Raw genomic sequence first — 14,256 nt, 5'->3', positions numbered from 1 at the left:
TGTCTCTCTTCTTCTTTTTTCTGGTCCTTGCCTGCCCTGCGGTCCCCTGCTCGAAGGAGCAAGAGTCCGTGCAAAAGCTGCAGGCCGACTCGCGGGCGCAGAAGATTGAGCTTCACAAGGTCCGACTGTCTTTCGCCTGGCCAGCCCTGCCCTCGGCTCTTCCCTCATCGCCTGCCCGTGTGTCCATGCTCGTGTGCTGATGCATCTGTGCCCGGCCTTCACGCCAGCTCTCCGAGGAGTCGAGCATCTTGAACTTCCACAATGGGCGTCTGACCCGGCGTGTGGAAAGCCTGCAGGAGGAGATCCGCCAGATCGTGCGTTCGGTCTACCTCTTGCCCCTCTTGCGGACGGGCTCCTCGCCTTGCGTGCCTTGTCCTGCGCCTCGCGCCCCACTCGGCATTGACCGGCTTCCCCCCTTTCCCCCGTGCAGGAGGCCACCAGTGGTTCGGCCTGGATTGGCGGCATCCCCAAGAAGGAGTATGCGCGCGTGTGTGGCGAGCTGGACACCATCAAGGACGACCTGTCGCTGCGGATCTCCGAGGCCGGTGCGCCCTTTTTTTTTTTTTTTTTCCTGCCGGCCCAAGCATGTGACCCGCCTTCCCTTCCGCGGGTGCCGGCCACGTATGGCTGGCCTTGGCCACCGGATGCCCTGGCGCAGACTGACTCATCGGCATTGCAGCGCGTCTCCATTCGCTTGTGGCCGATCTCGAGGCGGAGGTGGCCGAGGCGGCCGCCCACGCGGCTGCCCTTCGCCAGCGCCTCACCGAAACGCAGGAGCAATCCGAGCAGCTGACCCAGGAGAAGGAGCAGCTGCTGCTGGAGCAGCGTCTGGCCGCCGAGCAGGCCGAAGCCAATGCCCGGATTGCGGCCGCCGCGCTGGAGGAGTCCCGGCAGGCCGCCAGCTCGGCGTTGACTCGGCTGCGAGAGACCTCGGAGGTGGCCCACTCGGCGGCGCATGCGATCGTCCTGACGTCGGCCTCGCGCTGGCGCGCCGGCGGCTGGATCGACCCTGGCCGCATCACCAGCTGGTGGTTGCTGGACATGCAGCGCCGGTGGTTGCCGCCCCTGGCCCTTGTACGACTTCTTGCCCGCCCATGGCGCCTTTGGGGTGGCCCTCCTCCGCCAGTGGCTTCCCCCCCCCCCCCCCCCCCCCCCCCCCCCCCCGATCGCGCGGTCCCCCTCTCCCTCTCTTTCGGTCCCTCTCGCCATCGACCTGTGTGCCTGACAGCGGCTCCTCCGCATCGCTTGCCCGTCCTCCTCGTCGCCCCTTGCACCGGTGACTGCTCAGCCCCTTCAAGATATCGGCAAGGCGTGGGCCGCTTTGGCCGAGGGGCTTGGCCAGTTCCAGGGCCTGTTGAAGCTCCGCTGCGGCAATGTCCTGTCGCTGGACGAATCGCCCAGCATTGCCTTCGGGGTGGACTTTGCTCGACTATCGTCCGTGTCGCTGCCGGAGTCGGGGGACCTCACCGGGCCAAGTGACATGGCTTCACCCGGTGGAATGTCCAGTGGGGCTTCCTCTCCGGGGTCCAGCGACTCGGATACCACCCTGGCTGGGCTCTTCCTCCAGGTGCGTTCCTCTTGTGGTGGCTCTCTCGGCTCCAGTCAGCCTCCTCGATGCGAGTATCTGTCCGCTCTGGCTCCCGCTCTCCGGTTTCACACTCACACTGCACACTGCACACACGCACATTCTCTCTCTCCCTCTCTCCCTCGGTTCTCAACCCGCCGGATTCTCTACTCGCCGGATTCTCTACTCACCAAACTCGCCGGGGTGATAGCTGTTCGACGCTGCAGATCAGACCGGCCCACTTGAGGAGTTTGGCACCGCGCTGGATGACCTGGCCGCCGTGCTCAATACCTCCGGCCCGCCGGCCGCCCGGCCCGGCGAGGGCCTTCTCGATGCGCTGGTGGCCCTGCTTGGGCACTTTGGCACCCTGCTGCGGCACCACCAGCGGCAGGTATCCTTCGAGTGTCAGACCGCCCTGCGACTGCTGGCCACCAATGAGGTTCCGCCGAAGCTCCTGCAGCTGATCACCTCCTCGCAAAAGTTGGTGTCCTACTTTTCGATCCTGATCGTCTCGCTGGAGAAGGCCCTGGCATCTGTGAGCGCCGAGCGGGAGGCCATCTTCGGCCGGGGCTCGGCTTGCCCCGGGCCCGGTGGCCGGCATGCTCTCCTCCAAACCTACCTCGTCCTGCGGAGTGCCTCGTCCCATGCCCTGGCGCGCAATACCAAAGGTGTGTGCCTCTTGCCCCTCCGCTCCTCCCCGGCCCCCTCCCCCGCACCCCCTCCCGCCCTGTCCTCGCGGCCATGCCCTTCCCCCTCGGCTCGCCCTGTCATCCTTCCTGTGCCCCCCCCCCCCCACTCACCGTCCCGGGCGCCTGTGGTGTGGCAGATTTCTTCACCGCTCTGGCCGGGTTCTCCTCCACGGAGAAGGCCTTTGTCCGGTCGGTCTCGGCCGGAGCATACCGCCTCCGGGAGGCTGCCGATGAGTGGTCTGCCCTGCGCGAGCTGCCGAATGCCTGTGGCCGGATCCCCGGCCAGGTGGCCGGCTTGATGGATGCCTTCCAGCAGCTGAGCACCTCGGAGGCGCTGGCCGCCGTGGCGGCGCATGCCTTCATCGCGCAGAGCCCCTCGCGCCCGGTGGGCCTGGCGTCGGCCGCCAGCCCGGCCCCAAGCCAGCAGCTGGTCCTCCTCCCGCGCCTGGTGACGTCCTCCAATTCGCTGCCGGCCTCGGTCCGGCCGCTGATCAGCATGTTCCCGATCGCCTTCTCGGCCACGCGGCATGTGCAGTCGGCCACGCGCGATGGGCTCATGCTGGCCACGGACATGCTGGCCCCGGGGAACCGCGGCCACCTGGCCGCCGGGGCCGACCGTGATGATCTGGCCCTCCGGACCCGGAGCTACATGCTTGCCGGGCTGGACCTGGTGCGCCTCGTCCCGGCCGGCAGGGGTCTGCCCCGCGCGTTTGCCCTCCTCCTCGGCTGACCTCTGCCCCTTGTCGCTCCCCTGCCCCCCCCCCCCCGTGCTCCCCGGTCGCTGTCTCGGGCCACCAGCCCGCCGAGCCGGAGTTCATTCCGCACCATGAGGCCCTGCGCCAGGCGAGCGTGGCCCAGCAGGCCGAGAGCAAGATCCGAACCTCCGAGGCGTCGGTTGCCGCCCTGAAAGGTCCGTCCCGGGACTGGTGCTCTGCTTGTCCCCGTGTGGCGCGCTCTAACGCTGCCTCTGTCCGCGGTCTTTGCCATGGCTCCCCCCCCCCCCCCCCTGGGTCTTTTTGCCCTGGGCCGCTGCCGTTCTGTGCCTGCCTGGTGGGCTGGTCGCCCACAGAGGGCATCGTCAAACTCCGCGAGAAGCACAGCGCGCTGATGGCCCAGCAGGAGGCCCTCCGGGCCGAGAATGCCGGGCTCCAGCGCGACGCGCGCGCCGTCCAGGTGACCCTGCAAGAGCACCGGGAGACGGAGCGCCGGCTGCGCGCCGAGGTGGCCCAGCTCTCGGAGCAGCGCGCCGCCAGCCGCGAGCGCGTCGCCGCCGCCGAGCGCGCCACCCAGGCGCTCCAGGCGGAGCTCCGGTCAGAGGCCCAGCTCCGTCGCCAGGCCGAGGCCGAGCAGGCGGAGCTTCGGGCCCGGTGTGCGGCTTTGGCCGCGCAGGTGGCCGCCCTGGAGGCTGCGGCCGCCACGGCCGGAGCCCCGGCCGGCATGGCTGTGGCGGCCCCGGCCGGCGACCTCGAGCCGGGCACAAAGCCCCCGGGCGCCGGGTCGCCCGCTGCCGCCGGGTCGCTGGGCATCCACTCGCCTTCCCCCTCGCCGCCGTCCGGGTCGGACTCCGAATCGCCGGTCCCGTCGGCGGCCCTGCTGCCGGCCCCGGGGTCCGGTGCCGGCGCCAGTGGCCCATCCTCACCGAGCATCGGCATGCTGCTGGACCTCTCGGGGCCGAGCTTCCCCGAGCCGGCTGCCAGCCCCCCTGTGCCTGGCGATGAATTTGCCTTCAGCTGGGCCACAGTGGCCGGCAGTCCGGGCCCCGGGGCCAAGCCGGCTGCCCAAGCGTCGCCCGGCTCGACCGAGCAGCCGGACGACGGGTTCGGGGATTTTGTCAACTCCGGGCCGGCCTCCCCGGGACCGGGAAGCGGCACCTCGGCCGGTGGGCCGGCGGGGCTGCAGGCAGGCCCGCCGGTGGCCGGGCCCTCGCAGTCGGTCCATGTGGCTCCGGCCTCCTCGAAGTGGGGCCACTCGGCGGCCACCGTTCTCTTTGAAGATCCCCTGACCGGGTCCAGTGTGGTGCGTTTGTAATGGGGTGATTGCTTCACGCATGCCGTGTGTCCGCTCAACTGACTGACACCCGGCCGTTGGTCCTCCGGTGCCACAGTCGTCGCTGCCCCTGCCGCTGGCCCTGCCGGGGGACTTTGTGTCGCCCGAGGGGGCCGCCTCGGCTGCGGCCTCGGGGGTGAGCGTTCGCCTGGCTCGCCTGGCGAGCCAGCGCACCTCGGCCGAGATCCGCCTGCGTGCCATCGAGTCGGAGCTGGCCGCCTGTCATCAGGAAATCGCCCTGCTGACGACGCGGGCCCTGGATGCCGAGGGCCGGGCCACCCTGGCCCTGGAGGATGGCGAGTCCACCCGTCGGGCGTATGAGTCTCAGATCGCCATCATGTCTGACTACATGGCCCAACTTCAGGCGTCGTCGCCGCCCTCGTCGGGGGGCGAAGCGCCGGCGGCGGCCGGCACGACATCCCCCGGCTCTGCCTCCTCGGGCCCCGGGGCCTCGTCCTCTTCTGACGAAGGGCCCCAGGCGGTGGCATCCGGCTCGGCGGCCGCGCCGGCCGATGGCCCGATTGACATGGAGGAGTTCGGGTCCTTCACGTTTGCGACCTTCCCGTCTGGCGACGAGTAGCCTCCCTCTGTGCTCGGCTTGACGCGCCCTCCCCCCTCCAGCCTTCACATGCGTACGTCACATGCAAATATACACATACACGGCCACTTTCCTCGTGTATTGGCGCTTGGTCTTTTTTTTTTTTTTTTTCCACGCAGCCCCCATGCAGGAGGCCTCCTCGCAGGAGTGGCCCTCCCCATTCGACGGTTCGGGGCCAGTAGGGGGGGGGGGGAATAGAAAAAACAACGGTCCCATTGGCACAAGGATGTATATGTATATTCAAAGGTGGGGGGGGGGGAGGGGGCGGGGAGGAACGCCGGACGCCGGCGGGCGTCTAGAAGATGGCCGGCGCCAGGTCAATGGCATTGGCGCGGCTGAGGATGGCAGCGATCAGGCGCGCGCGCTCCTCCGATGGGGACATGGCCTCGGCTCCGGGGGCGGTGAAGGCCGGCGAGCCGGACAGGTGGACGGCCGCCGCCTCGATGACACGCACCAGCCGGGCGGCCTGGATGCGCGGGATGAAGATCACCGTGACCAGCGGGCAGATGGCCATGTCGGCCGGGGCGACGGTCGAGAGGGCCGCCCCGTCGGCCAGGGCCCGGGCCACCTCGAGCGGCAGGATGGAGCCGGCCACATCGACCAGGCTCACGGACCACGGATGGCAGAAGACCAAGTCGCTGAGGCACTGGATGACCACAATGTGCCGGCGGAAGCGCGGGCCGAGGGTGGGGCCGGCCAGGGGACCCGCGTCGGCGCCGGCCCCCTGGGCGGAGCCAGGCCCGGCCCCAGCCCCGGTGGTAGCCGGCGCGGGGGCGGGGTTGGCGGGGCCCGACGCCGCGGGCGCTGATGCGGCTGCCGCCGCCGCCGCCGCCGCCGCCGCCGCCCGAGAGGAGGAAGACCGTAGCGGCCGGAAGACCGACTTGGCCGACCGCCCGGAGGACCGACTCGAGGTGCCGGCCCCGGCCGGGGGGGCCGCCCCCCCGCCGGCCGCGCTCGCGGCGCCCAGGCACAGGCTCGGAGCCGAGGCATGGGCCAGGGGCACCGAATCCGCTTCGACATGGGCCGACGTCGAGGAGGAACTGAACAGGCGTCGGCGGGACTTCTTGATGGAGGACTCCGCCACCGGGGGATTGAGCAGGACCGCCGTCTGGCGGGACACCATCAGCGGAGTGAGAACGGCCCCGGCGTGCAGAGCCCCGGCGGCCGTGGTCGAGGCCGAGGCCGCCACCGGCGGCACGGAAAAGAGCCGGGCCAGCACGGCGCGCGGCGAGCGCGCCAGCGGGCCCCCACTCAGGGGCACCAGCGCCAGGATGACATCGGCATCCGGGCCCGAGGGAAGCAGGGCCTCCGAGGCCGACCGCTGGCTGGACTTGCGGCCGAAGGTGGGCGCATCGGCGGCGGAGGCCATCACCGCGGAGCCGCCGGACCCGCGGGAGCCACTCCCGCCATAGGCCCCGGCGCCCGGGGGCCCGCTCGGCCCGAGCGACATGAAGCTGGCCGCCATGAGGGCATTGTTGCTGGCACCGGCCGACCGGCCGAGGGTGCCGCCGCCGGCGCCGAGGGGCAGCATCGGGCCGCCGGAGCCGCCCGGGCCGCCGGCCGCCAGGCCCCCGGGACCGGCTCCAGTCCCAGGCGCCCCGACCAGCGTGCGTGTGAAGGGGAAGGCCGGGCCGACCGAGGGGGAAGTCAAGGACAGGAATTTGGTCACGCGCGGATGGCGGAAGAGCGGCACCGGCCGGGCTTCGAAGCGGGTGGCCGCGCGGCTGGTCTCGATCCAGTAGCGCTGGGGCCGTGTCGCCCCGGGGGGGGGGGGGGGCACGCATGGGGGCAGAGGGTCAGAGCCGGGCTAGCCAACACAGGGGCACGGCCGAGGGCGGGCAGCAAGAGCAGCAGCATGGGCGGCATCGGCACAGGGGCGAATGGCGACATACGGATGACAGCAGGCGCGACACCTGCCCGGAAGCCGAGGCGAAGGGAGACAGGGCTGCCTGCTGGCCGGTCAGATCGAAGTAGAGCGACGGCGCCGGCGGCGAGACCGACGCCGAGGAGGAGGCGATCAGCGACCGGATCAGGGCACTCGACCGGAGCAGCAGGTACTCCTCCTCGGCCAACTTGGACGGGGGGACCTGGTCGGCCCGGTCATAGAGCGACACGCCGGCCGGCGCGGGGCCAGAACCCCCGGCCGGGATCAGGTCGTCGGCCGGGGGCCCGGCCGGCCGGTCATACCCGCACACGACGATGGTCACGGCCAGCGACCCGGGCAGCCGCCGGCGAAGGGCGGCCTTCGGCGACAGGGGCACCCCGGCGGGGGGCTCCCCCGCGGGAGGGCCCACTGGGCCCGAGCCCAGCCCACCGGTGGCATTGGCGGCGGCCGCACTGCCAGCAGGGGACTGGGCGCCGGTGGCCAGCGCTGGGGCACCTGGCGCCGGGGGGCCCGGCTGTGCCAGGCTGGCACTGAAGCAGTACGAGCAGGCAGCCAGCGGCCGGCCGAGGCAGCAGGGGCGCCGGGGAAGCGGCGGCGTGAAGGCCGAGATGCCGCCCAGGATGAATGCCGGCGTGGCTCGAATGACTGGGCCACCGCTGCTGGAGGATGACACGGTCCCCGGCATCATGCGCTCCCAGGGCACCACAGACAGGGCAGGGCTACACACCAGCGACCAGTGGGGCAGGACGATGGCTCCGCTCTGGAAGGAGTCCACCTGGACGGCGCGCGGCACCCGTGCAAGGATCCGCTCGCAGCAGATGCGCCAGGAGGGCATGAACTGCGTCGATGGGCGTCGCGAGCAGACACAAGCCAGTGGTCAGTCTTTGAAATGGGCGTACAGGGGGAGGAGGGTGCGAGGGGAGGGCGAGGGGAGGGCGAGGGGAGGGCGAGGGGAGGGCGAGGGGAGGGCGAGGGGAGGGCGAGGGGAGGGCATGTCGGTGGCAGCAACCGCAACCGCAGCCGCAGCCGCAGCCACAGCCACAGCCACAGCCACAGCCACAGCCACAGCCACAGCCACAGCCACAGCCACAGCCACAGCCACAGCCATCCTTGCCTTGGGAGGGGGAAAGGGACATGCCGTGCGCGGAGACGTACGACATTCTGAATGTCGGTGGCCAGGGAACGCGGCAGCAGGGCCGACGTCTCGGCGTGCGCGGCGCTGTGGCTCGGGCCCGAGACACCGGCCGCAATCTCGGCCGGGGTCGGGGCCGACCGTTCGTAAATGGCCCGCAGGACCCGGGGCACGGCACTCAGGTTCTCCCAGATCTCCTCGGTGGGGGCATCCTCCACCGTGTCGGCCGGTCGGCCAGCCTCCGAAGAGGATGCGGCGGCCATGGCGGCGGCAGCGGCTGACCGGCCTCCCCGCCGGCGTGTGGGCCGGGTCTTCAAGCGCGGCACGCGCGGAACCACGCGCAATTGCAGCAGCAACGGCGCATCGACCGAGCCCCCGCGCCGGGCATCCAGCGCCACCAGCAGCAACGATGTATCATCATGGTGCGGGCGCAGGGCAAGCGGCCGGCCATCGATGATCACATACAGGCCAAGCACGCTGGTGGTGGCATGCCCATGGTCGGCAGCCGGGAGCGGAGGTCAGCCGGGGGAGGGACACCGGTCAGTCGAGGGGCATAAGTCGGTCGGGGGCGCCGCCCGAGGACGGCCAATGGAAGGAGGGCACAAAAGGGGCAAGCGAGGCAGGGGAAAGGAGGAGCGGAGGGGGGCGAAGAGGAAGTGGCAAGGCCCCCGGGCCACAGCCAGGTGACGTACGTCTCCGCCGCCAGGAGGGACTTCAGCCGGGTGATGGCATCCGAGAAGCCGGGTGACCCCTCGGCCACGGTGACCCCGGCGCTCAGCATCTCCGGCGAGGTGGTCGGCCGGTGGGGGACCAGCAGCCCGGGCGGGCCGCCGCCACCGCCGCCGCCGCCGCCGCCGCCGCCACCGACACCGACACCGACACCGGGGCTGGCGACGTCCCCCTGGCCGGGGGGCTGCTGTGGCTGCTGGTCGGCCTGCTGCATTTGCCGGCGGCGATCGACCGCCTGCATGACCGACTCCATGCCGACCGAAGGCTGGCGCGAGGAGAAGGCCGACGACGCGGCCGACCCCATGGGCGAGGACATGGACGCGCTGTGAACCAGCAGCCGGACCAGCGTGGCAACGGTGAGGTCCCGGTCGTCCGGCAGGCCGGCGCCGGCCGCGGGCCCGAGCAGCCCGGCCGGGCTGCCGGACACCTGCGCCCGCAGGACCACATAGTCACGCGGCGAGCTGCCAATCTGCACATTGATGTAGAGTCCACCCCCGGAGGGGGGCATGGCGATGCCGCTGGGGGTCGACGAGGCACCCGGGCCGATGCCGCTGCCGGGCCCGCCGCCGGGGCCCGAGGAGGACCCCGGCCCCGGGGACAGGACCGACACCGGGACACCGCCACCGGGGCCGGCGTCGCCGAGGCCCCCGGCACCGGCCGGCAGGAGGGCCGCCAGAGACCCGGCCATCGGACCCCCGGCCATCGGGCCCCCGAGCATCGCCCCCGGGCCGAAGAGCGAAAACCGCGGCAGGCTCTTGGAGAAGAAGCGCCCGAGCAGCGGCGAGAAGAGCACACACTCGCGGCCGTCCAGCCCGCCGGGGCTGGCACCGGGGCACCCGCCGCCGCTGCCGCCGCATGTGGCCGCCGCGCTGGGCGCGTCGGCCGTCAAAACCACCAGCAGCTTGGCCGGCGGCAGGCCGGAGAAGGCCGCGCCGGAGCCCTGCTCGGAGACCGTGGCCCCAGGCCGCAGGAGGCCCCCCTCCGGCGCCGGGAACCACCCGGCCGAGGCACTGTCCCCGGCCGGGCCGGCCCCGGTCAGCGGGATGTGATTGACATCCACCCCGGGCTCCGAGGGGTAAAGGGTGCCGAAGAACCCGGCCCAGGCGGCCCCGGAGCGCGACTGCGCCGTTTCGTAGGTCAGCCGGCCCCGGCGGAAGGCCCGGAGTTGGCGCCGGACCAGCCGCGTACAGGCCCATGCCCGCTCCTCGGCCGACAGGGCCAGGGCATGGGGCTCCTCGTCGTAGAAGCTGTCGAAGGTGGACGGGTCGCCGAGCGGACGGCCGCCGGGTGAAGCCGCCCCGCCGGCCGGGCCCCGGCCGCCAGAGCGCAGGGGGCTGCCGCCGGCACCGCCGGACCCCCCGGCGGCTGCCGACTCGGCCGCCAGCGCGCCGCCCCCCGTGCGAAGGAACCCCCGGAAGGTGTCCTCCCCGAGGGCCGCGAGGCAGGCGCGCTCGGCCTCCTCGGCCGACAGGCGCAGGGCCGCCGCCGCGGTATCGGCCCCGGCCCCGGGGCCGGCCTTGTCACTGGCGGCGCCCGAGAGGCCGGCCTTGCTGCCGGCCTCCGCGCCGCCCAGGCCCAGCAGGCTGCGGAAGACGCCGCGCACGCCGCTGAAGAGCCGGTCCGCGCCGGAGGGCGCCCCGGCCCCGGGGGCCGGGCCCACCGGCCCGCCCGCCTGCGGATACAGCCCGACAAAGCGGGCCAGCGGCTCGCTGACGCACGCACCGCCGGCCTCGCGACCGCCGGCCCCGAAACGCCGAACCGACACGCTGATGCGCCACTCGACATCGGCCAGCGCCACCGGCAGGCGCCAATGCAGCCGGGCAAAGGCCTGGCCGGGATCCTCCGGCCGGCTGGCTGCCCTGCCCTCGCCATCGGCCAGGGACGACGTGTCGTCCTCCTCCGAGGGGGGGCCCCCGCCGGCCGGGTCGCCGGGCCCGGGCCCCGACACCGAGGAGGACCCCGAGGAGAAGGACCCGGACCGGGCCGCCCGGGGCCGGCCATCGCCCAGCAGGTCGGCCCCCTCGGCCAGCTCGGCCGCCGAGGAGGCGCAATACATGCGCATCAGGCAGAAGAGCCGCGCCAGCAGGACATGCAGGCTGCTGAGGGTCCGCGCCGAGGTGGCGCCCGTTCGCCCGAACCGGAAGGTCGTCCCATCCGGGAAGTAGACATCCTGCGCCAGGCGCCACGCCTCAACCCAGTACCCGCGGGACCGGGCCGCCGCGCACCGGGCCGCATGTCGATCCGCCTCGGACAGGGCCGCCAGCGAGTCGGCCGACGCCACGCACCACTCGATCTCGGCCATGGCCACCAGGCAGCGAATGGCCATCGGGTAGGCACCGATGGCGATGGCATACTCCAGCGCATCGCCCACCGACGACCGCATCACCAACAACGAGGCCGTCGACAGCGAGGTGATGGCCAGCCGCCCGGGGGGGTAGATCCGCCGGAGGCGCTTGGCCACGCGGGCCTCGCACGACCGGACCCGGGCCTTCAGCACGCCGAGCGTGTCGCCGGCCGCCTGCAGGAGCTGGGCCGCCTGGGCAAAGGCCGCCTTGGCCCGGCCGACCCAGCGCGCGTGCACGTCATCCGCGCTGAGGATGCGCGCCGGCAGGGTCACCGGCGTCGGCGGCAACAGGTCCAGGTCGTCCAGCGAGTGGAGCGGCCCGGCGCCCGGGGCACCGGCGCTCGAGTCCGGCCGGCGCCGGGCCGCCAGCGCGGCCGCCGCCGCCGCCGCCACAGCCGGCGGCGGAAGGGGCGGCGGCGGCGGCGGCACCCCCCCGCCGGTCAGCCCCGACAGGTCGCCGGCCGTGGCCAGGGCCGCCGGGCCTTCGGACCGGCTTCGCCGATGGGAGAAGGCCCGCGAAATGGCCGACCCGACGGAGGCCACCGCGGCCGCCGGGGCCGACGCCGGGGTCCCGGGCCCGGCCGCCACCGCGTCCACATGCTCCGGCACATCGTCCAGCGAAATGTCCACAAACTGGGGGAAGGACTCGGCGCTGTCGCCGGGCAGCGGCAGGCTGGAGAAGGACCCGGCCAGAGGCGCGGCCCCCGGGCCCGGGGCCGGGGCCGGGGCCGGGGCCGGGGCCGGGGCCGGGGCCGAGCTCGCCAGGGCCCCCGGCGGGCCGGCCCCGGCCGACAGAAGCGAGTCAATGGACTGCGAGGGCCGGAGCGGAGCACCGCCCGCGCCCGCGCCCCGGCCGGCCGAGGACGACCGTGACAGGGGCCCCCCGCCGGACATGGACGACTGCTTGCCAGATGGCGGTGGCCCGGCGGCCTGCCCGGCCAGGCTGCTGGCCGAGGTGGAGTTCAACAGCGAGGAGGAGGCATCCACCACGGTCGAGGATTGGTGATTGATTTGGGCCAGCAGCACCCGGGCCTTGGTCATCATGAGCCGGCCGCGGGCGGCCAGCGACGAGCCGGAGGTCGGCCCACCGGGAGCGGACCCCGGGCCGCCGGGCCCGGAACCCCGGCCGCTGCCGGAATTCAAGCGCCGGACCGATGTGCCGGAGCCGGTGCCCCCGCCGGCGCCACTGCCGCCATCGGCCCCGGTGGAGGAGGCCCGCCCCCGGGGCGAGGCATTCAGCGAGTCGGTCGGCGAGTGTGGCGAGTCGAGGCTCGTCGGCGAGGAAGCCGCCCAAGTCCCCACCACCCCGGGGGGGCCCTCGCCCGGGGGATCCCCCCCGGCCGTGCGGACATCCAGCGACGGGGCCTTGGGCGAGAAGGACCCACCGACCGTCGGGGCCACCAGCGACGAGGAGGACGAGGCCCGCGAGTCGGATGACAGGGACTGCGGCGATTCCGGGTGGCTGGCGCCCGGGCCCAGGGACGAGGACCCGGACCCGGACCCGGAAGAGGCGGTTGTCTGGCCCGACCGGGCGCTGACATGCGAGGACACGCTGTCGGCGCGCGTGCGCCCGCTGCCGCCCGAGGCACTCAGCGACCAGGCCGACGCGTCGCCGCTGCCACCGGGCAGCTGGGCCGGCAGCGATTCGGCCGACCCGCGGAAGGACCCGCCGGTGGCCGGGCCGGAGGAGGACAGGCCGCTGCCGCTGCCGTTGCCGCCGGGAGCCGGCGAGGTGGACCGAGCCGACCCGGCAGGCGAGGCTCCGGCTCCGGAGCCGGCTCCGGAGGAGGAGGCACCGCCACCAACGGCGCCCGGCCCCGCCGAGGAAGAGGACGAAGCCGCCGACGAGGCAAAGAGCCGGTCCTGCCAGCAGTCCACCACCCGCAGGGCATCCGAAGGCATGCTGCAGGCGATCAACGTGCGCGATACCAAGCTCGGCGTGTTGAAGGGCAGCGACTCGGGAACCGGGTACCGCAGCCCCGGGGTCGTCAGGCTGAAGTACATGGCCCCGCTGGTCGGCGGCCCGGCGAAGGGCCCGGCCCCGGTGGAGGTCGACCCGCCGGCCGCCAGCGAGCCGCCCAACGGCCCGACGGATGCCGACGCGCCGATCGACGCCCCGGGATCCATGGCCACCGGGGTGTCGGGCCCGCCCACGGCCCCGGCCACCCCGCCGATGGTGATGACCAGGGTGCCGGAGCCGCCGCCGGCCGCCGGCGAAGGCACCGCCACCGGGATGCAGCTGCCACTGCCGGTCCCGGCGCTGGCGCCGGTCCCACCACCGGCCGAGGTCGACCCTCCCGGCCCGGTGGCCGACGCGGCCGCCTCTTCCAGGCGCCGGCGTGCCATCAGGCACACGCGGTTTTCCCCGAACGCCGGCAGCGCCCCGAACACCAGGCTGGAAATGTGACACGCCGACAGACCGGTATCATGGCGGTCGAAGAGCAGCAACACCGACAGGGCATCCCGCGGCCAGCCCTTCAGCGAGTAAGCCCGCGCCAGGAGAGCCAGCGGCTGGGACAGCTTGTGCAGCGGCCACCCGGCGGCCAGGCCGGCCGGCAGGCCGACCGAGCTGAGAGCCGCCACGGCCGCCGCCCCGGCACCGGTGGACAAGTCCGGCGACCGGGTGGCCCCGGGCCCGGTCCCGGGGCCCGGCGCGCCGGTCGAAGCGCCCGGCCCACCGCCCGACCCGGGCCCCGGGGCAGGAGCAGACCCCCCGCCCGCACTGGCGCGGTCGCCGGGACCGGGGCTCGGGCCGGCCCCGGCGACCGCCCCAACACCGGACCCACTGCCTTCCCCATCGGCCGAGCCGGGGGCGGAACCCGATGCAGCTGCGGCCGGGGTCGCTGCCGCCGCCGCCGACGACGACGGCGACGACGACGTGGCCGGGGCAATGGCATCGCGAAGAAGCACATGCTCCAGCAGGACGATCGCATTGTCCACCTCCCCCTCGTCCAGGTACAGGGCCGCCAGGTCGGCCACCAGCGGCAAGGCCTGGACGCCGACCGGCGGGGCCGATGCCGACACCGACCCCCCGGCGCCGAGCCCAGCGCGCAGGGCCGCATACGACATGACCCGGTGCTGCCGCGGGAGGGACCGGATGGCCGCAAGGAGGCAGGCCTCGGCCGCCGCATGGCGGCCCTCCTCGCTTTGCAGCCGGCTGGGCGTCATTCACGAGAGGAAGGGCAAGAGACAGGGACAGCCCCGGCGGAGAGGCAGCGATTCGAGTTAGCCCGCGTGGCATGAGGAGCATATGCAAGGGGGGAGGGGGG

The 14,256-nt window shown here is 73.4% G+C and overlaps 2 protein-coding genes across 2 annotated transcripts in view; one reads left to right on the top strand and one right to left on the bottom strand.

The window, feature by feature from the left end:
* H696_01593 (hypothetical protein) overlaps positions 1–4,965 on the top strand; it is a gene marked incomplete at its 5' end in the record, with an annotated part of 8,183 nt that extends 3,218 nt beyond the window's left edge. The window contains 10 exons of the mRNA XM_009495495.1: positions 64–119; positions 228–314; positions 431–545; positions 680–1,074; positions 1,289–1,567; positions 1,776–2,232; positions 2,391–2,923; positions 3,052–3,163; positions 3,323–4,269; positions 4,358–4,965. Of these exons, the coding sequence (XP_009493770.1) occupies positions 64–119; positions 228–314; positions 431–545; positions 680–1,074; positions 1,289–1,567; positions 1,776–2,232; positions 2,391–2,923; positions 3,052–3,163; positions 3,323–4,269; positions 4,358–4,879 (3,503 nt within the window). The 3' untranslated portion in view covers positions 4,880–4,965. The remainder of the gene's footprint in view (positions 1–63; positions 120–227; positions 315–430; positions 546–679; positions 1,075–1,288; positions 1,568–1,775; positions 2,233–2,390; positions 2,924–3,051; positions 3,164–3,322; positions 4,270–4,357) is intronic.
* Positions 4,966–5,112: 147 nt separating this feature from the next.
* H696_01592 (hypothetical protein) overlaps positions 5,113–14,256 on the bottom strand; it is a gene marked incomplete at its 5' end in the record, with an annotated part of 15,477 nt that continues 6,333 nt past the window's right edge. The window contains 4 exons of the mRNA XM_009495494.1: positions 5,113–6,641; positions 6,790–7,620; positions 7,938–8,391; positions 8,607–14,065. Coding sequence (XP_009493769.1) covers positions 5,193–6,641; positions 6,790–7,620; positions 7,938–8,391; positions 8,607–14,065 — 8,193 coding nt within the window. The 3' untranslated portion in view covers positions 5,113–5,192. The remainder of the gene's footprint in view (positions 6,642–6,789; positions 7,621–7,937; positions 8,392–8,606; positions 14,066–14,256) is intronic.

The sequence above is a fragment of the Fonticula alba genome (genome assembly GCF_000388065.1).
Source record: "Fonticula alba strain ATCC 38817 unplaced genomic scaffold supercont2.2, whole genome shotgun sequence".
In the NCBI taxonomy this organism is placed as follows: domain Eukaryota; order Rotosphaerida; family Fonticulaceae; genus Fonticula; species Fonticula alba.
This window is presented reverse-complemented; position numbering and strand designations above follow the sequence as displayed.